This window comes from Ctenopharyngodon idella, chromosome 6 (genome assembly GCF_019924925.1).
Source record: "Ctenopharyngodon idella isolate HZGC_01 chromosome 6, HZGC01, whole genome shotgun sequence".
In the NCBI taxonomy this organism is placed as follows: domain Eukaryota; kingdom Metazoa; phylum Chordata; class Actinopteri; order Cypriniformes; family Xenocyprididae; genus Ctenopharyngodon; species Ctenopharyngodon idella.
In genome coordinates, this window is record NC_067225.1 from 21,815,383 (window position 1) to 21,840,656 (window position 25,274).

A 25,274-nucleotide genomic window follows, 5' to 3' on the forward strand; every position below is an offset into this window, starting at 1 on the left:
TTCTTATATGATGAAAATTCTTTACCTTCAGCATGAGAATAAAAGCCATCTCATCTACAGTAGGAAAGACTGATCTTTACTTGATGTTTAGTCAGGTTTAGATGAGTCTGAGTCTGTGAATATACCAAATATTCATTCACTTCAGTGCATGACAGACTCTAGCAGTAGAATGCCCATTAATAATGTTGTAAGTGAAAAGTGTAAAAGGGTGTAAGTATGAGCAGATATACTCAAATTATTTATCTTAGGGGTTACTTTTAGAAAATCATGTCTGTTGTACATCAGCCTCATAATTCATCAGATCATTCATCAAAACATTGAGAGCATCGCTGCTCTGGATGCTCACTATCAAGAGACTGTTGTATAATGTATATATTTTGTTCGAAAAGAGAGAGGGTCACAGTAGGCTAGAGAGAAATTTACATGAACAAATACAGTATTCATTGCTCATGTCTCTGGGCAAACATGATGTGGAATTGAGCTGCAAGGTTATGAAATACTACTTGTGTTTTCAAAATGAAATTGAGAATGGAGAAGATTTTAAACCAGTTTCTGTTTATTTTATATCGCAAACTAGACTTAAAGGGTCAGTTCACCCAAAAACAAAATTTTTTTTCATCATGCACTTGAACACACAAAAAAGATATTCTGAAGAATGTTGGGTCCAAACAGTATTGCATAACTATCACTGTATGAATAAAATAAAATAAATATTTAATAATAATACAAAAACCACTGAGACATTTTTCAAAATATCTTCTTTTGTGTTCCACAGAAGAATGAAGGTCTTACAACTTTGAAACTAGATTACGACATTTTTCATGTTCATTTTTGTGTAAACTGTGCCATCAAAGAGTCACAAGCTTCAGTCTTGAATTATGAATTTGGCTATAGACAGACGGTGCATGGTTAGAGGGATGTCTGGGTGTCCCAAGGTGTAGGTAAAGAAAGGGAATGGAAAGAATTATTCAAGTAGTAGTGAAAAGAAAAGAAACAATAGATTCTAGACAGGGAGCTGCAGCAGGTTAAAAGCAGACTATGGGAATTTTAACCTGAGTCTTCAGTGTAGAATAAATAAAAAGGGTGCTTCTGCATTTGTGTGAGAGTATTGGACTGATATGATCATATTTTCTGCATTTTGTTGATCTCTGGTGCTGCATTTTGAACAAGGCACAGCTTATTTATGGAGATATTGGGGCATCCAGCCAAAAGTGCATTACAATAATCAAGTCTTGAACTTTTCTGCATCTCAAAATGGAAAGATATTTTGTACTTTATATTTATGAGGTGGGAAAATACTGTTATGAATTAGAAACATTAAAAAAGTGGCCTTCAAATTCTAATGGCATGCTTGCTAATAATATCACACAAAGAGAACATGTACAAGGAAAACAACAGAGCCTTAGATGGCAGTCTACGGATACCACCACAATTCTCAAACCCATCAAAAAAAGAGAAGTAGATTTGGTTAAAATGATCTTAAATATAAAATACATCACAGATGAAGAAGCAGAGGTTATCCTCATGCAAATGAAATGAACAATATTCATTGATTCATCCATGCACGTATGCATTCAGCTGTATAAATGATTATGGGTCACAGATTTCTTTTTGAATTAATATTCAACACCATTAAGAATAAATCATTCATTTATTGCAATTAGGTAGCTATGCTTATCAAAGTAGGCCTGCAAGAGGTTTTAGGCCACCTTATTAGCAAGGTCTTTGTCATGTAAATTCAGAACTATCATATTAGCATACACAGACTGCAGGCTATTGAAAACTATCACCATGAAATTAAAATGGACAGTTCCTATTTGATGGAATATTAGAGTGTTTATTATAAATTATCCATTCACATCATTGTTTTTAAATTCATGTGCCCTCGTAATCTTTAATCAAAATACCTTCCCCTCCCTTTTGTGAAATCTCGTCTAATGACGTGTTTTTGGTGTGAGGTCAGGTTAACCTGTCACTCACATGCGATCACAGCAACACTACAACCATCCAACCAATTCCCAATGGACAAAATCAATTCCCGTCCTACATTTTTCTTGTTCGAGAAGCCATTTTACTCGGATATACATCACAATAGGGAAGAAAAGATTATTGAAACTTACATTTCATGTCGACTGTAAGACTGCCACTTTTTTTAGACCAACCTCCTATGCCATATGTATTGCCTGCAGTTTTTCCACTTTTTTCTGCTGCTGACCTGCAAGTTGCAAGATGCAAATTATGCAAAAATTTGGCTCATCATTATGAATCTGATGTTTCTGTTAGATGACATCAAATAGAGATGGTGTCTGTTCTTGCCAAAAGCAAGTGTGGTAAGCAACAGGAAGCACTCAATTTGGATGTAAGGATGTAAGTGGAAAAATGCCTGCAGAACTGCCAGAAGCTCCAGGTGAGTGACATATTAATTCCTGATCTGTGAGTTTCGCTGTTGGAAAACTTTCTCACCTTACAAAATTTGCTCTTTTAGCCAACATAGCAATGAATTGTAGTCATTTTGACTCCTTTTCTCATTTCCTGGGACCCTGCTGAGTGGCTATACTGGGAAACTTGGTTACATCTCTGTGTTTTTGTATTTTTTTTTATCCCATAACAACATAAAATACAAAAAATTCTCAGTGAATAAAATATGCAAAAGAACAACAACAAAAAATAGTGATAATTTATAGAAATTGTTATTATGTGCAGATAACAAAGATAATTTCCCAATACCTCAACCACATTAAAATTTAAAAACATTTGAACGAGGAACAAATGACCAAAGATTCAAGTTTTTTAAAAGATACTGGAACAATAGTAGTAAATTATTAGTAGTAACTTAGTAGTAATTTATAAACATTGTATAGGGATCCTTCAGGCCTGTTTCAGGGCAGAATGTTTTGGGATACAGAAAGTTAAATACTCAAGGGTAAAATGGACTGCAAAAGAGACAAGAAAAAAATCTGCAGAGAGAAGTACAAGGACACCAAATGAATTCTGACAATGTGTTCTTCACATCCTGCAAGAAATCCAGCACTAAATTAAAGTATCCCTTCTTCCTCCTCCTGCTACATGATACATCCAATCTGAAAAATGTCTCATTTGATATAAAATCTCAACATCAGCAATTCTTTGTAGTGACATTTTGTCCAAAAGCACTTTATACACACAACTGTTCAAAAGTCGGTAAGAATTTTTTGTTTTTGAAAGACATATTCTCTCATACTCTATAGGCTCCATCAAAAAACACAGTAAAAAGATTTATTCCTGTGATGGCAAAGCTGAATTTTCAGCAGCCATTACTCCAGTATTCAGTGTCACATGATACTTCAGAAATCATTTACAGATTTGGTGCTCATAAACATTTCTTGTTAATTTTGAAAACAATATTTTTTTTCAGGATACTTTGATGAATAGACATTTCAAAAGAACAGCATTTATTTTATAACAATGTAAATGTTTTTGTCAGTTTTGATGAAATTAATGTGTCCTTTTTGACTAAAAGAATACATTTCTTTAAAAAAGAAAAAAAAAATTACCAACCCCAAACCTTTGAACAGTATATACTAGTATTATACAATGTAAGGCAGAATAAATCAAATGCAACAGAATGCCTGAATCACATTTTATTTCATTATGTAGTGAATCACAAGTACATTTAGGTGTAAAACACCAGTAACAATGGCAATGATGAACAGATCGAATTGCACAGAAATGTTTGGAGCAAAGCAAAGTATCTGGGCTGATGTAACAATCAGAAATATATACTGACAATTCAATTCCAAAACTGCTTTCAATACTCCATTGCCATCCATTATTCTACCCATATGACAAAACCTTTTCTTCAGCTTAAAAGCTTCATGCTTAAAGTAGTCAGTCTAAACAGGATGTCTTGCTGGCAGTGATCAATAGGACACAAGGTTATGTTATAGGAAAAGAAACCATAAAACACAGGATATGACCTCAACAGACAGTGAAACTAGAGGATAGAGAGACCCTCCCACTGGCCCAAATTCAATATCAAAATGTATTTCTATCATCTTGCTTCTTGTCAACAGTAATTTTTGAGTTCAACAAAGGCTGAATGGAAGATAAAACTGTAAACAGCACCAGAATTCAGTCTAAAACTAGAATATATATCAATAATTTATATTTTAAGGTTTATGGAGTGACTCTTGAAGACAACCACACTTTTTGAAATGAAACTATAAAATGTTTGAAAATGGCACATTCTTGAGAGCTGAGGAAGTGGACAAATAAAAAAACAACAATTTACTATATAGACTAAAGAATTGTAAATTAAAAAGGAAATTTAAATGATTAAAGGAGCTTTAAGTTCACATGATAATGTGGTGATCTGAAAATGCTCTGCAATGTCCTTGTGCGTGAATCTACAAAATATTTCTTGAGTTGGACACAGTGGCGAAGCTACGGGTGGGGTTGAATTGTGGCCCACCCAAACAGAAGTTGGTCATTTTCCAAATAGATCATGAAATAATTTAATAATAATTATTTTACATCTTTTAACTAAATATATAAAGTTATAATGTCATAAGAATAAATGAAATGGTCAATTGCAGGCTCCTAGTTTCCCCTCATCCTCAAAATGAAGTTTAATATGATTTCAATTAATCCCACCCACAATGTTATCTTTACTATGTAAGGATGTAATAGTAAGATTTGCACGTTTGTGGAGCTGTATTTGAAAAAGCCTAAATTGGATATCCCAATTGTATTGCTGCAAGAAACGAAGTAGGAATGAATCCAGGCGATTCCTTTAAACTAGGTTTGCCACCTTCAGTGTGGCAAAATAAGGGACACCCACCCTGTTCTTTGAAGTCATTTGAACATTTCTGGCCTTGTCCCTGGTTGGCAGGGTGGATTGAAATATGGTTTTGTCTGGATTTGAGGTGATGGTAGACTCATTAAGAATCAGTGCTGAAAAGCTTGCACTTTTAGTCTCATGTAGGCACTGCAATCATTGTCCTGCTTTATTGCTGTCACATTAATTTCCAGTGGCACAGACCCTGTAAATTCTCTTCTATAAATTGCCTTGAATGAAAAGTAAGTTGCATAAAATCCATTGCCTGAAAATAACAACACCCAGACCCAAACTGTGTCATGAATAGACAGTTTGAATAATGGGAAATCACTTTAATATACCCAGCTTCTCAAAATACATTTCAGTGCACTCATAAAGCCTTCATATACATGCGTTTTTCCTTCAACATTCTTTTTTCTTCATTCAAACAAACTGTGACAATGATGCGACCACATTGATTGAAATAAAAATACATAATCACAGAAAAATTAGTAACATTTCCACCATGTTAAGTTCCCATCAAGAATCTTTTCAACTCTAAACAATGTCTAAAAAAGCTAAAACAATAAGATAAATATCCTTTTATTTCATTCATTCATTCAGCTGTTGTTTTGCCAGCACTTATACACAGAAGTTATAAATTTTCATAAAATACTTTTTGACTTCATATTTCACGATCCAGTAACACAGTACAAGTGGTCCATATTATCAACTCATCACCTGCAAATGTATCTACATGAACTTGCTCCACTCTGAATTCTCATTTAGTGTTCAAACTTTTATGAGTTATTATGCATGATTGCACATATGGAAATGGTAGTGTAACCAAAACGTGGTACAGAAAAACATTCATAAAGCGCATGGAGGTTTAATGCTATGATGCCAATACATACATGACAACTCAAAACTTTCGTTCAGTCATCTTTCATAATGCAAAACAGCTATTTTATGCCAGGACCCTGCAGCTTTGAGTTACAATCGACATCTCAGTACATCTGTACATACATGCAGGCTGACAGTATATCTCTATAAATAATGAGAGCATAAATAGCGGTGTTGTTAGCAACGATCAGCCTGAAATCTCTCCAGAGGAGCCATTGTGTGAGATAAAGACCAGGCCTGAGAGAATGTCATGGGAGTCGGGCTGTCTACACAAACAAGAGGACGAGGATCGAGATTAGTGTTGAGTTATGGCATTCCAGGGAATTTCAGAACTCTTCTGAATACCTTCATGTTGACTGAGCCTCATTACTGACATTCCTCGAGCCATCAGCACCTTGACGATCATGATGCTTCTTACAAAGGTAGGATCCTAGACTTTCTCTATGAGATTGTGAAAGTTGCTCTAGAGGTCATATAGTGTCAAAAACAACACGGAAGCAGTACATACTGCTACCGTTAGGTGCATAATGCTTCATAGACCGACCCATGGCCATGCGATTATGACACTGAGCACAAGGTCAGAGATGTGGTCATAAAACACAACACTAGCATCTATAAAGCCTGTAAAATTCATATGAAGCAAACAAAAACATATATAAGACATGAAATGCTGCCCACTTATAAAACAGCAAAGACAGCTTTGGAGGTATTACAGTACCACTGCAAAAAAAATCTATTCTTAATGAGTATTTTTGTCTAATTTTCCAGTAAAAATATTTAAAAATCCTTAATAGAAGATAAATGTACATACTTTTTGGAGACAAATTTTACAACACTGGATAAATAAGAATGTACACTATTGTTCAAAAGTTTGCGGTTGGTAAGACTTTTTTGAATGAAGTCTCTTATGCTCACCAAGGCTGCATTTATTTGTTAAAAAACACAGAACTGTTTTCTATCTTAATACATTTTAAACTTAGGAAAAAAGCATAACAGTTACGCTTGTTTCGTAAGTTGAATATGGAAGGCATAAGACGTAGCATAAGCGTTTTGAACTGCGAGAGGTGTTACACTTTTAAGTTGAATATGGAAGGCGGTCTGGCGGAAGCTAGTTATTTTACTTTATAACGTGTTAAATATGGATATTTTTCTTACACAAATACATCGCTTCGCTTCAGAAGACCTTTATTAACCCCAAGGAGCCGTGTGGAGTACGTTTATGATGGATGGATGCACTTTTTTGAGCTTCCAACAGATGATTTCTGTGCACTGCCATTATAAAGCTTGGGAGCATTAAGGTAATTATTAATATAACTCCGATTGTGTTCATCAGAAAGAAGAAAGACATATACACCTAGGATGGCTTGAGGGTGAGTAAATCATGGGGTAATTTTCATTTTAAAGTGAACTAATCCTTTAAGTGAAAAAATGCACTAATATTCAAGATATAACGAGAAGTTGTCTTAATATCTTATGCAGAGTTTCTTTTCAAGTAATTTTATCAGTAAATTCTACTGGAATATTTGACTGGAAAAAAAGTCAAGAAATACTTTAAAAACTTTTTTTTTTTGCAGTGTAGTATTGACTTTGGTTTCTGTTAATTGATTCATCATGTTTTTTTGATTACAAGTCCACAAATACTTTAAAATACAATCTTTCATAGAATTATGGTGCTATGATTAAAAAAACTATAGTGATTTTCATCATTTGGATAATTATATCTATGGAATAACTAAGTACAATCAGTGGTACTCTGCTATAAAGGCAAAATATGAAATGTAGAATGAAAGCAGTCTAAATGACTGATTCAAGCCACTTTGGCCTCTCTTTTGTCATTGTGGAAGCCTGGAGAATCAATGATCTGGAGGGGCAAAAGTGTGTCATTCAAATGACAGCAGGTCAGGGTGGGATTCTTCGTTTTCCAAGTTGAGGGTTCGGTAATCCACAGTGCCGTTCCCCAACAATTCCCCCTCAGTGACGCTGATGCGGCAGCCCCCTTTCCCTGGACACGGGGTGGAGGCCATTCTAGTTTCCGAGTTGGCCAGTTTCTTTAGGTCCAGATTGTCTTTGTGAATGAGATCTGGAACAGAAAGCAGCCGCTGTGACTGATCGACATCCTCAGAATTTTTCTCATGCGTCACCGCAGCTGTGGGCTCGTTTTTTAGTTCTAATCCGGGCTTATTCTCCATCTGGCTGTCGACACGGTCGCCGGGTTCTGAAGGTTTCTCAAGGCCAGACTCTTCAAGGCTCGGTTCAGGCTGAAGCTCGGCTTTATCTTTGGAGTTCTTGTCAGGTGAGGAGACGAAAGAGGATTCTGGGGAGGCTACCACGGGGTCAGAGGATATCATCATGTCCTGGGTGGTCTTCAGAGCACGTGGGAGACGCTTTTTACCAGTGGGAGGTGGGGGATCTAGCCGAGGGAAGGAGTCCAGGGAAATGTGACTGTGAGAGAAAGAAAAAGCAAAGACAAAATGTGATCATGCAAGACAGAATGACAACGAAAGATCAGAGCAAATATGTGGTGTGAATTTATTTAGTTCTCTCGCATGGTTGTCCAAAATGATACTACTAAAAAATAAAAAAAGTTTTGTAAGATTACATCATTTCCCTCTGTAATTACAGAGTGACTTGATATGGAATAGTCAAGTGGATCACATGTTGACCTCAGCCAACAGAAAGCTTTTTGCTCTCTGTCAGTTAAAGGAATTTGGTGTCCGTGACCCTGAACTGGTTACCATCTATAAAGGGTATGTGCGCCCTGCGCTGGAATATTCAGTTCCTGTCTGGCACAGTTCTTTGACTGCAAATCAAGTTAAAAGACTGGAAAGTGTGCAGAAACGGGTCTGTAAAATCATACTTGGTCAAAGGTCTAAGTTACTTTGATGCTCTCAAACACCTTGGACTATGTACTCTTGCAGAGAGAAACTCAACTGTGTCTTGACTTTGTCAGAAAGTTACACAAGTCTAGCTTCTGAGCATTGCTACCCCCCCTCAGGGAGGAGCTTAAAGATCGCCAGATGAGGAATGCAAATAAGTTGACAACTCCAAGATGCCGAAGTGAGAGATACCAGAGATCACCCATTCCTTTTTTGTGCGGACTTCTAAATGATTATGGATATTAGAATCATCTCTGTAATATGTACAGACTTCTTAATGATTGTGTATCTTATGAAATTATCCTTGTAATATGGGATTGTTTAAATTTGTAATTGTTTTTATTTTATTTTTAGTATTATTATTATTGCTATTTTATAATTTAGTTTAAATCTAGTTTATTGTAGACCATGGGTTTGTTTTGGTGTTTTATTATATAAAATATAATAATTTTTTTTTTTTTTTAATCAGCAAAATAATTTAGTGTTTTTCAGTGAACCTGCAATAATGCTGAAAAAAGTTAATAATAATAAAAAACAATTTACAAGTAATACAAGAGTACTTAAAAAATATTATAATATAATATAATATTATAAAAATAATTAAAAATAATAAAAAAGAAGGCAAAACATGACAAAAACTAAAAATAAATTCATGAATAAATAAATGTATTTTACTTTAACTTGTTAAATGTCCCATACATAGACACTACCAATTAAAAGTTTGGGGTCAGAAGTTTTTTTTATTTATTTTTTTTGTCTGAAAGAAATAATACTTCTCAAGGATGCATTAAATTAATCAAAAGTGACAGTAAAGACTTACAAAAAAAAAAAATAAAACATAAAAAAATATATGTATTTCAAATAAATGCTGTTCTTTTAACTATCTTCATCAAAGAATCCTGGAAAAATATGCATCACAGAGAGAAGGAAAAACAAAAAAAAACAAAAAACAATTTTCAACATTGATAAGAATGTTTTTTGATCACCTGGAGTAATGGCTGCCGTCACAGAAATAAATTACATTTTAAAATATATTAAAATATAAAAAAGTTATTTTAAATCGTAATACAATTTAGTTTTTACTGTATTTTTCGATTGTTTGGTGAGCATAAGAGACTTGCTTTTGAATGATAGAGCACAATACATATGTTGATATATTGGTCCATGGACAAGAACATTAGATGCAATGATGTCATGGTCTTCTCAAGTCATGTGAGATGCTCACAGTCATTTAGTCAAATTCTTGTCTATGTAATAGTGAACTTACCATAAATCTCCCATGATAACTGCACAATTCCTTCAATAATGTCACATATCTATGCAATAATAGCCTTACTAGAAATGATAAGAAGTTGGTTTCTTGTAAATGCATTATTTCATTTATTATTTTATGACACTGGAATTTGCACTTGGTTTGTTGAAGATATGAATGTTGATGATCCCATAGTCAAAGTCTATGGGATTTTATTTTTTTTTTATCCGTTTTAACATCATTCATGTCTGTTACATGAATGGTAAAGGATGGCTAACATTAAAAGTTGGCATTTGTTTAAAGCACTAACTCCATGTATTAGCTCTTGTAATATCTTTCAACGATTGTCTTAGCAAGCACTACCAATTATACACATAAATGTATGTTCTAGAAATTTACAAGCAGGCACAGTATAATAAAAAGCTGGAAGGAATGTGTATACTAGATGTTACACAACTAGTAAGATTTCAGCCAATTAAACCAAACCCTTGACACAAGTCAAAGTTTGCCTGATGCAACACATACACCACAACTCAAATAGACACATGTACATTCCCTTGAAGGCTGCTGATAATGATGGTGGATACAGTTGCTGTGCCTGCCTGCATAAAAAGCCTTTTTTCCCTCAAAGAGATGTCAGTTAAATCTCAGCGGTAACTCAAGGAGTTCGCATATAATAACAGCGTTCAAAGACATTTCTTCTGTTTTTACATTCACTGCTGAAAGAGATGTGAATTGCCATAGAAAGAATATGACTGGCCATCTCCTATGATGAATGACGTTCTGTAAGGACTGAATGAACTGATCAATATATTAGTGCTATCAATTGATTTTAAAAACATTAATTAAATCACACATTTTTCTGTATTATAAGATTTTTTTCTCAATTTCTGGGAGAAATGAGTAATAGCCACACACACACACACACACACACACACACACACACACACACTTTGTATTCATTCAGGATTAGTAGATGAAAGTGTACTGGAACCAGATCGACAATCACCCCACGTTTAGAGAAATATTTTGTTTACTTCCTTGTTTATTTGACATTTATTAGACAGGACAATGAAAAGGAAGTATCAGATTACGCAGTCCAGCCTTGAATCCATCTCTGTAGAAGCACTATTGTCCTTAAATGTCAAAAGCAAGTGCTACGGCTGACAACTTCCAAGCAATTTTATTCTTACACATGAAGTCAATTGGATATAATGCCGTATTAAGGTCATTGCTGTTTGCAGCTGTGAGTGTGAAATATTTACCTGTTTTTTGCTGTACTGTGGCCCATCTCAGTCAGGCTGGACCAAACTGGCTCCACATTCTTATTCACCTCTGTGACTCCAATGTCTCCGAGGCTGTTGGGATCTTTTCGGCGGAGCAAGTCGTTTACCTTCGCACCCATGGCTTTGCCCAAGTTCAGGGCGTTTTTTAGGTGCTGGCTGCCTCCTGTCTTTGATGTGTCTGTGGAGCCTGCTGGACTGACGGCGCTGCTTGCTGGACGAAAGTTCAGCTTGGGCTGTTCCGCAGCATTGCAGTTCTCAAACATGCTTTGGTCCACTAAAGAACAAAACAACAAAATATTTTTTAGACAAAGCAAGGCACTGGGGCACTTTACTGAATTGAAATTAACATTTAAAGGTGAGCTGTGTCTTCTGTAGCTTTTGTACAGACTTAAATGCATAACTGTTTAAAACTGAAAGTGCAACACCGCATGACAGTGTTTATTCAACCAATTTGTTCAACATAAACCCAATATTGACCAAATATTGAGATATTTAATTCTGGATGAATAATTTCTCTATTATTATTCACAATTATCATCATTATCTTGTAAATCATTCTAAATGGTACAAACGAATTTAGGCATCACCAAAAAATACTCATTCTGAGATTTGCTAAAAATTACAGTGTAATTAATTACAAATGAGCATTAGGTGATGGCAAATGTAATATAAATGTAAAAACATGCACAATTAAATATCCAACAAAAACTAATACATTTAAATGATATGATACCGACATATTGTGCATTCCTAATTTCATGCAGTGGTGATTAAGCATTTTATATATCAATGGACAAATTCATGCATGCAAACAAACAAACAAATAAAAAAGAAAGACCACAATGACACCAACATAGGCAGAAAATGCCCATCATAAGGAAATAAAAGCATTTGGCAGGTCACAACAGGTCATGTTTCTTACCTCAGAAGCATTATTTCATGGTTAGCATACAAAGTGACAAAGAAAGCATGATTTATCGTTTGCATCCACACAGACATTCTTTAAAAAACAGTATATTAATGCTCAAACGTGAAACTAGAGCAGTAAAAGCAATTTTAAAAAAAACAAACTTTTACATCACAATATTAAAAAAAATTAACTTTTACCTTTTAAAAGGTGACTGAAGAGAGGGAGACCGACAATGATAAAGAAAGAAAGATAGAAAGATAGAAACAGCAATTTGCCAACAAAAGCAGCCCTGACTTGGTGTTCCAATTCAAACTCAGCTTCAATTTAGCCCATTCAAAGCTGTTTACAATAAAAGCTGTATATTAGGCTGGCTCTAATAAAATGTGATTTCAAAAAACTCTTGATGGCATTTGATGTGGCATAGTTATTTCCAGCTTGTTAAACTCAAACAGTTTCAACACTTGCTCATGGAGGAGTAAGAATTCTCATTAGCTTGTGACGGTCTCTCGTTGACGACAAACACGGGGCCACAAACGAGACTAGAGAGGCTTTTCTTCACAAATATTTGACAAAGGGAAGTTATTTTGATGCTGACAGTGTCTTGGCTCTGCAGGCAAGGCAAACAGATGAATGAGGGAAGTTTGTGTGCCAAAAACAGCATGTTGTTGTCATGGTAATCAGGGGAAAAAAAATTGACAACAACAAAAAAAACAAAACAAAAAAACACAACTTGCCATTTGTGATGGGTCTGCCTTTCTTTTCCAGGCACACCACTGGGTAACAAGACCAGTTTAAGTAATTCACAGGATTTATCCTCAAAACGTAATCTATTAATTTTACTATGAGGCTTAAACAAGCACAACATGCTGCTATAATGAGCTCTGGAGAGAAATGAGCAGGAGAAAAGTAGCCACTTGTTTGTGGTTTCATATGAGTGTATCATTGCACATATTGATCTGAGGTATGAAGCCATCTAACATCTGAAAGAGATCATTTACTATCCACTTCAATGGCTGACATGTTATTTCATCTGGTAATGTTACAATACCCAGACTAGTTCTACTATGTTTGTGCAGTATCAGCCTCAGGCGGCCTACAGACTGCCCACAGTTTCTTCACTGACTGTCTGAAGCATATTGCACACAAAACTGGAAAACACATGAAAATCGAAAGCTTCAATTAGACTGTCTGATTGAAAAGCAACTTTAGAGAATCAAAATCATGTTTAAAAAGTGCCATATCATCTGGTATCATCCAGTTCAGACTTATCTATTTCTAAAAAGCAATCTGTGGTTGGTTGGTTACATGTTAGTCAGACAGTCTAAGTCCTAAGTGGGTAGTTCTTGGCCAGAATAAGTGCAAAATAAGACTTTATGATGATGTAAATCACAAGTATGAGTCTGTGAGACTAGATTTTGAGTGAGAATGAGAGAAAGATGTATAGCAAATCATCAGCTTTCAAATTAGAGCGTGAAGCAGTGATCATCGGTTTTGATCCTTCTCCACAGGGCTGGGCATTATCATGTAGCTCGCGGCAGCAGTTTAAAATACCTCAGTGAAGCTCCACCACAGCAGCAAATGCTAGGAGGGTGTCTGACACGCTGCTATTCTGGGCTGGTTTATGAGCTCCTGATGTGTCCCAGCAGGAAACCTCTGGACCAAAGGGTGTCCAGCCCACACATGCACACACTGCATGGTACAGGGTTCCCACTCTTTTTGACCAATGAATTTCTATGATATATCCAGTCGTTCAAGTTTAGTGCATAAGGATTTTAAAGACCCCTTGTGGTGAAAATCAAATTTTTAAATGTGGTTTATATGTCTATGTGGTGTTTTTAAATATGCTTTAATTTTAATTCATAAGTCAACAACATTGCCAAGTATTTTCTCTTTAAACTTGCAGTGACTGTCTAAACTCAGTTTCAAAAATGTGTTTTGAAATCGCTGGTGTTTCTGACATTACAAAGTACCTTGTAACCAATCATGTCAGCGTGCCGGCGGGCTTTAGCATATCATTAACTATGACTGATCTGAAGCAGGAGAGTCTCAAGAGAAGGTTATCCCGGTATATTTTCCTGTTGATATGAAAAATCGGGTACATTAAGCAATATAGCGAGTGAATTATGTATATGATGTATATTACGATGAACTATATGCCTTTCTCCACTGACGTTCTAAGGTGTTCAAAGCGTTTCTAAGTATACTGATTTTTAGAAGACAGTTGTCGCGAACGGGAACATGGTTTGTGTAACATTAGCAACACATTATTAGCTGTTTGATAACAAGCAAAAGGCTAATCATATTAATTACCGTTATGTGTCCAACATTGTAAAAAGCGATACCATTGTGCAGCGTTTACCTCGGTAAGTTGACCAAGTGGATCTCTGAGCTTGTGTGAGCGAGTGGAGGTGGGGCTAATTAGCATATTCATAGATCCGCGTATACTAAATGAGACAAGGGTATAGAGTCACATTCAAGCTATTTTAAGGCATGAAGAATTTTTTTTCACAGGAAAAAACTTTTAATTATGTAATTTTGGTGATCAAAGATGAGTAGGGATTAAATTATTGACTACAGGGGGACTAAGAATTTTAAGAATTTTAATTGTAATGTTTTTACCAGATTATATATTTTAGTTTATAATATTTTTAAAGTCTTGGAAAAGACATATCCTATATTTAATATATTTACTGATATCTTTTTTTAAAGGAAATTATCTATCTATCTATCTATCTATCTATCTATCTATCTATCATGATATAATACAATACATTTTTTATTAGAATTGTACTTTCTAAATTTGCAGAATATATTTCATCTGTGCATTATTAATTTTATTTATTATTAATTTATTATTTGTTTAATTTTTAATTTCCATGACTTCTACAGGCCTGAAGACATATTTCAAGGTTTTCCATTACCGGGGGAACCCTGATGATCAAGACCCCTGAATTTATGAAACATACAAAAATAATGAAACCGAAAATTGACCAGATTTTATAATGAACTACATCATTTAGTAAAAAATAAAAAATGAACTGATGAGCAAAGAGCAAATATATTTAGACCCCAGCCAAAACACTACCAGCTTCAACACTTGGGGAATAACATTGAATAAATAAAGCATTTTAACCCATTATCTCCAACTTGGTTGACCTAGCAGATGTTCAGGTCAGCAGAAGATGGGTCAAACATCAATATTTCATTTGAACCCCCTTTCTAACATGAATCTTTAAACACAAGGGCAGGGGGATGGGGAAAAACAAGTTAGCCCTGGATAACACATGATGAGAGGGTCTGAAAGCATTTAAACCATCTGACTCCCTGTTATCAACTCCATCATTAACACAAACGAAGTGGAGCACTATAATGGCCCAGCGGTCCAGAATAAAAGCATCAATCTCAGGACTCCTTAATAAAAAGGGCAGAGAACTCTACAAGTAAACTGCACTGTTAGGACTATCCATTACCTTTATCTCTGTTGAACAGCACTGCTGGCTGACTAGTCTCCTTGGTACTGTAGATATACTATAGAGCATATAAGGGTAGAAAGGAAATAAATTAATAAAACCTCAAAAGAGCAACAAAAGCAGCCCCACCAAAAACCATAAATGGCATGGAAACCCTCCTGGTCAATAGCTATTTGTATGTTAAGTAGGGAGCTGGAAGCTACACCAGCACTTTAAAAAATGAATTGGCAAAAAATGGATTTTTGAAAGACGATAAATCTCAAACTATGTCAGGACAGTGTTAAAATTAAGGTGAGACCAAAAACAGCGCTAAACACATAAAATATAGATGTGAGGATGATATTATGGCAATGTTATGCTGCTGGAGAGAAAAAAAAAAAAAGTAACACTGAACATAATGGAAGACAATGCCCCCATTTTCTTTCAACTTCAAATCTCAGATCAATAATTAATCAAAGACTCTGCCACATCAATGTCAAGCAGAAACATGAATGCAATGCAACTATCTGCAAGTTTATCACAGATGAAATGAGGGATTTGGAGCAAGTAGACTGTGACACGAGATAATGACAGCTTATCCACTTGATCGACGCTCATGCGTCTTTGAATAAATCATTGGAACCAGATTGGACTAAAGGTGCGTAACAGTGCATTCTGTGAAAAATAGCTAATTAATTGTTTTTTTTTTATTTTAAAGGGCAGTTTTAATTTCATGGTGTGTCACTCTTTTGGGACATAAATTAGTTCAAATCAACTGAACTGTATTGGAGTTCAATTTATAACACAAAGGATTTTTTCCAGTCAAGTGCTACGACAATCAAAATAGGCCCCGGACTTCACATTTCACATCTCCTTGAGTATCCTTGTAGGTCTTAATGTCTAATTTTGCAATCCTGAAAGGAAATAGAATCAGAGTTCACGGTCTCTACAATAGATGGAGCTGAACACTTTAAACTAAAGTACCTTACAAACTTCAGGAGAAAGAATGTTCTCAAAAGCCTCCTCTACAAAGTGAGCAGGTTGGCCCGGGCTTGAGCGCCTAATTCAGAGGCCCCCGAGTTTTCAACAGCTTCTCTCAGAAGCGGCAGCTGTACTAAAATGAGATGTGATATTGTTATGCAATTTCAATTACGCCGCAGGGAGAAGGATCAATCCAACAGCCGCTCGTTTCCCTGAGCGTGCAAAGATGAGACAGCGACGCTCCAGAGCATCCGTTAAATTACACAGCGATTCAGATGGTGTTCTCTGCACTCAGCTCCACACATTTTAGTGGTTATTTCTATTTCTTGAAGCAGCTGTGCTTGCATATGGCATCTGAAGTGGTTCGATTTGTGTGCCAGCGATTCTTGGAATCGCAGAACGACTGAACCTCAACTTAACTAGGAAAGTCAATCAACTGTAATATTCACATTTAACCTAAAGTGTACACTTAGAGGTGGCTGCTAAAGTGATGCCAATTTGTATAACCATTTTTAAAAGCTAAAGAACACCTTGATCCAGTAATTCAACTTAATGCAAGTCACTGAACATTCACTGACAATGACTCTGACATTGAATGAACAGTTACACAGTCATGCAGTGGCACTACAAAGCTGTTAAAAATGACAGAGCTCATTTTTAACAGCTTTGAAATGAGTCATATACTTTGAAAACCCACAGGAGGGACAAGTGATGGCTTATTCGTGACACTAAAGGCTGTTTTGTGTGGAATAATCATTGACTTTTTTTTTTTCTTTTCTCAAAAACTAACTGTCTAGGATTCAAGGACAAGATCAATGGCAAAAATAATTAATATTAAATAATTAGCAATGTTTCCTCAGGCACCAGTATCAAATAAAAGACTTTTTTTTAGTAGAGTATGCTCGTGTAAAAACGTAATGCCAAATTGTTTGTGTTTTAAATGCTTTCCACAGCATTTCTATGGAGTTGCTAGGGCTTTGTGGGCAGATCTAAGCAAATTATTTTTCCAATCAAAAGAGCCCAACACTAAGGTTCTATAAATGCGCTCACACAAACTTTAAAGTCACAGTGAACACGTTTACATACACGTTCTTAACCCAATTATGCTTAATAAGTCGACAATGCATTTGGTCATGTAAACACGTTAACTTGTTTTCCTTTATCAGAGTAAGGCCATAAATGGCTTAAGCCATTAACAACTGATTGACACAGCTAGATTTTTGCACCTTACCCTGATTTCTCCCGGCATGTAAACACATTTAGCTGCGTTCTGCCGGCTTATTGAAGTGCGCATGTGTGATATATGACAGAAAAGCATCCTTACAGCAGATTTAAGCACATCAAGACAGCGTGAGTCTTTCGAGGAAATATTTATCGCAAATTCAGACTCTTGACTCAAAAAATGATGAAAATGTGCTCTCATCTCATGTAGCTGAAGTGTTTAGTCAAAATGCTGCATGAGAGTATAATATATGAGTGCATACATTTCCTGCTGACATGTTGGAATATTTTAATGCTTTATTTAACATCACAACCGACATAGCATATGAAATACTCTTGAGTCAGATACACGAATGATCATGTTTTGAGCCCACTATCAGGAAATAACCTGATTTATTAATAAATCTTGTAAACGCAGTTTACTTGCGTTGTAGGGCTATTGGTTTACATGTAAATCAGGACAACAGGTTATTTCAAGAGGCTGATTTTTGGGAATTATAAACGTATCGGTGTGCATGTAAATGTGCTGAATGAAACTAAATGAAACTGAAGCAGCATCAGACCGTTTTTCATATTGTGACATACATTTGAGTGAACAGACTATCAAAAAAAATATAGGGCGGGAATTAACAATCGGTTCTATTAATAGGTTGTTGATTAAATGGAGGAAGATCAGCTGAATGTGCACTTGCAGGCCCTGTCCCAAATGGCACCCTAAGCCCTAGCGATCTTCCTCTGAGCCCACTTTTGTGACGTAATGGCGCTTTGACTGTCAGGTAGAAATCTGCTGTGGAGCTCGCTTCAGTGCAGACTCTGGAAAAGTGTGAATCAAGGGCGCATATCGACCGCAAAGAGGGCGCTCGAGCACCCTTCTGAAACAGGGACAAATAGGACACCTTACGGTCTTTTGGACTTAGCAGACACGTACGCGGCAGCCATTGTAAGTCCACAAGATCGCAATTGCACATTGCAGTGTGCCATTTTGGACAGGGCTGCAGTCGATTGTTTTAATTAAAAAAAAAAAAAAAAAGGGGGGGGGGGGGGTGACTAAATGATTGGAGAAGTATGGCATATGTCACCAAAAAGGAGTCAGAAAATCGAGTTATGATATTTTGATTAAATTCCGAAAAAAAGAAAAAGAAAAGGCAGCGGCTATTTGCAAATAGAAATAGATGCTATTTACACTAAGTGCAAATAGCGATAGATGCTATTTACACCACTAATATCATAGAGTGTAAATGATTAAATTTATTAAAATTATTAAATGGATGCTGCCTTATTGGGAAAATAAAAACCCTCCCTTACACCTTTCCCTAACCCTACCCAATAAATACTTTTAATACTATCAAACACTCGTTAGGCAGTTTATTTCCACATTATTTTCATTTTTATTGAAAATAAATGCCTTTCTGATGTGATATGTGATGGGAAAATGGAGAAGAGCGAGCTCGGCAAAAGGCAGATTCGAACCCACGTCGATCATGGTAAAAGTCAGACCTGCGAGCCTTACACGCTACTGCTGTGCCACTGAAGATGTTAAATTTTGTGCGTTTTTTAGGGGCCCAACCAGACATTGGTGGGTGGAGCTAGTGTAAATAGCGGTTGCCAACAAGGGACTCTGTTTGCACTTAGTGAAAATAGGCACTCCGAAAAAAGAAACATACGCATGGATGATTTGTTCACAAGCTCAATAACATGCATTTAGAAAATAGGGTGAATTCAAAAATTTTTACATTACATTTTTCAAAAAAAGGTAATGTAAAAAAGCTTTAGTCTGACAGTTTGGTTTTTGCAAAGTTATACCTAGAAAATTAAAATGTATTGTAGATAGATCAGCTTCATCCAGCATCTATAGACATTAATCAGACTACAATCGGCTTTGTCACTGTGTGCCCACTCCAAGTGACCGGAAACGAGCATTGATATTATGAACTATAGACATGACTTCAATGTAATTCTATGGGATTTCTTCACTAATTTTATCGTTCACCTTGCAAAAATCATCCGACTGGTGAGAAAAGTAACAGCACACTTCTCCTCAAAAAGCTGCATGATTTGAGTTATCAATCATGCCCTGTAACAAAAACTATGTGGGATGATTTATGCATTAATAATACTTATTTTGACTTGCTCAAATCCCTAACTTGTGCATAACAGTAACAGTGATGCTGGCGCCTTAAGCAAACACCACTAATACAAATGTACTGTGTCCTTGAAGGAGGAGAAATCAGATAAAAAAAACACCAGTCTTCTTGTGTTCAGATTTAGACCACAGCTCACAGCTGGGTCTTGGCCTCCAGACCTGCTGCGAGACAACACGACTGGTCATGAATCCCTCATTAGAGATGCAGCGAAGAAACTGTGGGAAGATTTTGTTAAAAGCCTAGAGGAGATTTAAAGATGGTAAATAACTTTTGTTTTGTATAAAGAAAAAATATATTGCATAGTGCATAAATGAAGGAAAATACAGACATTTAAGACTAAACCAACAACAGAAATGCTTTCAATGTCCTGTATGTGTGGGAAGACTTGCTTACCACCCTATTATTACCAAGCTAATTGTGTGCACTTGTCTAGCTCTAAATGACACTGGGCACACAGAGAGAAATGGAGAGAGGGAGAGGGAAAAACAAGAAAATAGAAACAGAGGTTAAAGAAGCGAGTAGTTTATCAGAGAGGTACAGGTAAGACATTGAAATATCACTTTTTAGAAGCACAGAAGAAACTGAATGCAAGAAAGCAAATGGTGTACAAAAATTCATACGTGAGGCAGTCAGACACAATGAGCTCTTCTGAGTATGAAAATAATGAACAAAAGACGTGGGTTGTGAAAATTCTGACACATTAATTGGGGTTCTTGTTGGTAAAGATCTGACCGGTTTAGACGCCTCGTTACCCTTAGGGTATAATTAGCTTAGCGTCCTCAGTCCACAGTCATTCAATTAAGAGTCTGTTCTGTCGTGCATGCTAAAACAGATGTTGCTGGGTAATTGTCTTTTTTCTGAGCACTTCTGATGAAAGGTGATCTAAGTGGCTGAGCATATCAGTGCATACATGCCTAATACTGCCCAGAAACAAACCTGCAACTGTACAACTGATGTTATAGATATAGAGAATATCACAGGCTGATGTATAAAATTTGTTCTAAATTTAATTTCATATAGATGTACTGTATCTCTTGTAGTTGAAAACAATTACTTATTTGGGAATAACCAGCAATTGCTTCGCGGACTCTAAAAGGAACGTCAACACACGTACAGCGATTCACAATGACACAGCCACTGGTGGCAATGGAAGGTGGGTGTTTCAGGGATGCAACAAAGTTTATAACTTTATGCAAATGAGTATCAATGTTTTGTGGCATCTACCAATAGGAGTGAAAATGTTTGACATGATCCACCTTCTGTGAGAGATTTAACTTTTCTATATTCATCTTCTCTAGATTTGTCACTTGCCATAGATATAAAATGTTAAGACTTTAGAATAATGTTAAACTTGTTAATTTTTATATAAACCATTCAAATATTGTTCTTAAAAAATAATATATTTTATTCATTGTTAAAGTGCCCCAATTATGCTTTTTCGAATAGCCAATCGCCGATTGGTAAAGTCATTGCGTCACTGCAGCGGCCGTTAGAAGCTCCGGTTCCTATAGAAACAGTCAGATGCGCACTTCCTATAGAGACGCGCAGTTAGGACTGCATTAGCATTAGCTTGATCCAGCCTGAAAAAAATGCCTTTTTTTGTCATGATTCAAGCGTTCAGAAACAAAATTGATGGACAGTTGTTGTCAGATTTCATTCAAAGAGATAGGAGCTACACTTGCATGCCCGAGAGGTGTTTCAAAGATGGCCGCCGAGTGAAATGACTTGTCTTAAAGGGATTTTGCTCTGAACAGCCTAAACGAGTCGTCAGGAATTCTAATCCCACTTCCGTGATGGGTACATGTCACCGGGTAACACATTTGCCTATTGCCTGCCTAAGTTCTACATTGTCCGCCCGCAAACAACTTGACCCATCCTCAAACGCTGCAGCTTTTTTGTGTGGTCAACATCATGTCAAGAAGATGCTGTGTTCTATGCTGTGAAAGTAAATTTGTTTTATTTTCACTTCTGAATGATGAGGCTGCTAAGAATCAGTGGTTAAAATAGATTTTTTCAACGATACCACAGCAGTACAATCCCAATCTTTTGTTGTGCTCCCGTCATTTTACTGATGACTGCTTCTCAAATCTTGGGTAGTTCAACGCGGGATTCGCTAAACACTTGCTCTTGAAAGATGTTTCAGTACCCAGTTTATTTGGACCAGCTTGCTCCTCTGAATCACAACCTGTAAGTATGGTTAATAATTGATGTTTACATTTCGATTGTTCAAAATACATAGTTTTCTGTTATGTTGTGTACACTGCAGCTGTAGGTCACGTTGTGGTTCTGCTAATCAGCTGTGGGCCCACTATTGTCTAAAAATATGTCGATTAATGTCTTATAACATACCACTAACACTGAGAAACGTCCTGCTTCAGTCGTGCTTACGATCAGAGTTTTATTGTCGGACTCAGGCTCGAATTGATAAGTAAATCGATGCCATCTTTTCTGTCCATACATTGTACACATTCTCTTGAGAACTGACAAAGGGGCCATATTTGCAACGCCTCCGGGCAGCTATTTCAGGCATCCAAGACCAAGTCCTATCTATTTGAATGCGGGAATCCTGAAATCTTAAAAACTGCTTGGCGAACTCACAATTAAATAACATATTTCAAATCAGCAACAAAATCTGACATGAACTGTCCCATAAATGTTGTTCTCAAGTAGTATTAAAAAAGCTTATTTTTCAGGCTAGACTAGCCAATGTGCAGTCCTAATCATGAGTCTCAGGTTTCTATGGGAACCGGAACTTCTAACGGCAGCTGCAGTGATGCAATGACTTTATCAATCAGCGATTGGCTCTTTTACTTAGAAGGCTAGACGTATTCCGCCATATTGCGCGTTACAGTTTCTCCCATTCATAACTAATAGGAGTGAACGGTCTTTCTATATCTATAGTCTTTGGAAATGATAAGCCTCCAGAGCTGTAATTCAGTTATGGCAATGGGCATTTCATTTCCGACATGCACTGTACACAGTAGACCAATCACAACAGACTGGGCCATCTGACCAATCAGAGCAGTGTAGACTGATGGAAATGAGAGGTTTAGAGTTTAGAGTAATATACATTGATATTAAATGTATATTATTAGAAAATGAAAGTGTTTTTTGACCTTGCATGCATGTAAACCTGTTGTAGGAGACTCCCAAAACAATATTAGGAACCTTAAAAATGGCATAATAGGGGCACTTTAATTAAATTCATGACATTAATGTTGAAATGTCAAATGCAAATTAATATTGCTGAAAATAATGAAAAGCATTAGTTGTTAGTTCATAATACCTAATGAATTAACTAACTGAACTTGTGAAGTGTTACTAAAAAAACATGTCAACAACGATCCATCTTATTCATATTATGCATTATGCACTGCTCCAATTTATACAAAGAATGTCAACTTTTAGTGTCAAGAAAACAGATTCCTAAATTAATTCAAATTAGAGTGAATCTTACTGTATATCCCACTTGTGATGGTCAGTTGCACAGTACACCAACAACACTGAAGTGTCACAAATCGCTGACTGTGTGAACGTTCCATTAGAGATACAAGAATCTGACATCTGATGTGTGTCCCTAAACTTCAAAATGAAGACAACAGCATTTACTATGCTTTGGGACTGTTTGCTCTTCAATATATTACATAAAAGGTAACAAACAAAACAGCCACCAAATGGTTGAAGTCACCTTGGTCTCCCAGAATCATCAGCAGTACAAACAGCAGTAGATGGTTTGACAATTTTGACATTCATTGACTTGAACCGTTTAAGCAGAACATCAAGCAGTGTTTTTCTAAGCCATGTGCACAAAATCACATTAAACAGCAATTTCGTCCTCCAAGCAGTCAGAGGGGCCGTGTTTGTTAAGCACATTGAGCAGACGCAGGGTGCTCTCGTCCTGCTGTCCCCAGCTTTCATCACTCTCATCTGTGTTTGACTCGTACTCGGAAGCGATTCCCGACTCGCGGAACTTTAGCAGCTCGAGGCTACTCAAAATCTCATCTCGTGATGAGGGCGAGACGCCTTGGGATGGCGTGTCAGGGCTCTCATCCTGTTGGGGTGGTCCAGGGAGAAAGCGGAAACACTCAAACTTGATCAAGCACTGGTCCCTACCTATTGGACTGCCCAGCGGCAGGGAGAGCGGTGTCCCATCGTTCAGTTGAGGAAGGATGGCGTCCTCTGGTCTTGGGGTGGTGGGGTCGCATAGGACTGGGGGCACGTTAGCACGGAAAGTGATTTCAAGGAGACTGTCTTGAGATCCCACTGTTGAGAGAGAGGAAGAGAATGAGGGCATTTTCACACTTGACTCGTTTTAAGGGTCTGAGAGCGGCTTACATGAATTTTAAACTAATGCTTCAAAGTAACTTTAAAGCAAACTGAAAAGTATAAAGAAAAAAGATGGGAAAATACAATAAATTCATAAATAAGTAAAATGCTACTCTTCAAAAGTTTGGGGGCAGTAAGAATTTAATATTTTATTCAGCAAGTATACATTAAATTGTTCAGTGACAGTGAAAATTTACATTGTTACAAAAAAAAAAAAAACCTAAATGAGTACTGTACTTTTGAACTTTCTATTCATCAAAGAATCCTGAAAAATGATCCCAGTTAGCACAAAAAAAAATATTTTTAATGTAACATCAACTGTTTTCAACTGTGATAAGATGTTACTTGAGCAGCAAATAAGAATGATTTCAGAAGGATCATGTGACACTGAAGACTGAAGTAATGACTGCTGAAAATTCAGCTTTGCCATCACAGGAATAAATTACATTTTTAAAAATATTCAAATAGATTCAAATAGAGTTATTTTAATAATATTTAACAATATTTCAGCTTTTAATGTATTTTTGATCAAATAAATGCAGCTTTGGTGAACATAAGAAATTGCGTTTACACTTTACTTTAAGGTGTCAGTATTACAGTGTAATTATACATTTAAGTACTGAGTAATAATAATTAACTGCATGTACTTACTATAGGTCTAGGGTTAGGATGAGGGTTTGGTTTAGGGTTAATTGCATGTAATTATGCATAATTTCTAGTTATTACCACAGTAACTACATGAAACGTGTAACAATGACACTGTAAAATAAATTGTTACCGAAATTGTTTTAAAAAACATTAAAAAAAAAAAAATCTTACCAACCCCAAACTGACTAGTCAGTGGGCTGCCTGAACCCTGTCTAGTTGACCAATCATTCTTAAGGAATCCCTGTATAAACAGGTTGGTTTTGGAGTGTTTACATCAGACATGTTCTTTCTTAGATTCCAACAGAATGGGCTTAAATGCAGTCGACAGTAAGTTGCTGGCAACTAGATAACTAATCAATATGGCATTCTTAGGCTTAAAAATTTTAATTAACTACTTCAGAGTTGCTTGTACCTTTTCAAACTACTATTTCAAAGAATGTTCCCCAAAACTGGTGTTCAGTCTTTTCATTCTTTCCTCTTTGT

At 36.2% G+C, this 25,274-nt stretch overlaps 1 protein-coding gene across 2 annotated transcripts in view; it reads right to left on the reverse strand.

Annotated features, from left to right (window-relative positions):
• Nucleotides 1-5,127: 5,127 nt before the first annotated feature.
• The window catches only part of nos1apa (nitric oxide synthase 1 (neuronal) adaptor protein a), a 115,020-nt gene continuing 94,873 nt past the window's right edge, over nucleotides 5,128-25,274 (reverse strand). The window contains exons 10-12 of one of the 2 annotated variants that reach the window (XM_051896547.1): nucleotides 23,931-24,080; nucleotides 11,092-11,386; nucleotides 5,128-8,140 (exon numbers count right to left, since the gene is read on the reverse strand). In XM_051896547.1, the coding sequence (XP_051752507.1) occupies nucleotides 7,579-8,140; nucleotides 11,092-11,386; nucleotides 23,931-24,080 (1,007 nt within the window). In that variant the 3' untranslated portion in view covers nucleotides 5,128-7,578. Of the gene's footprint in view, nucleotides 8,141-11,091; nucleotides 11,387-12,431; nucleotides 24,081-25,274 lie in introns of those variants that run through there. The other variant, XM_051896548.1, reaches the window with a different exon arrangement.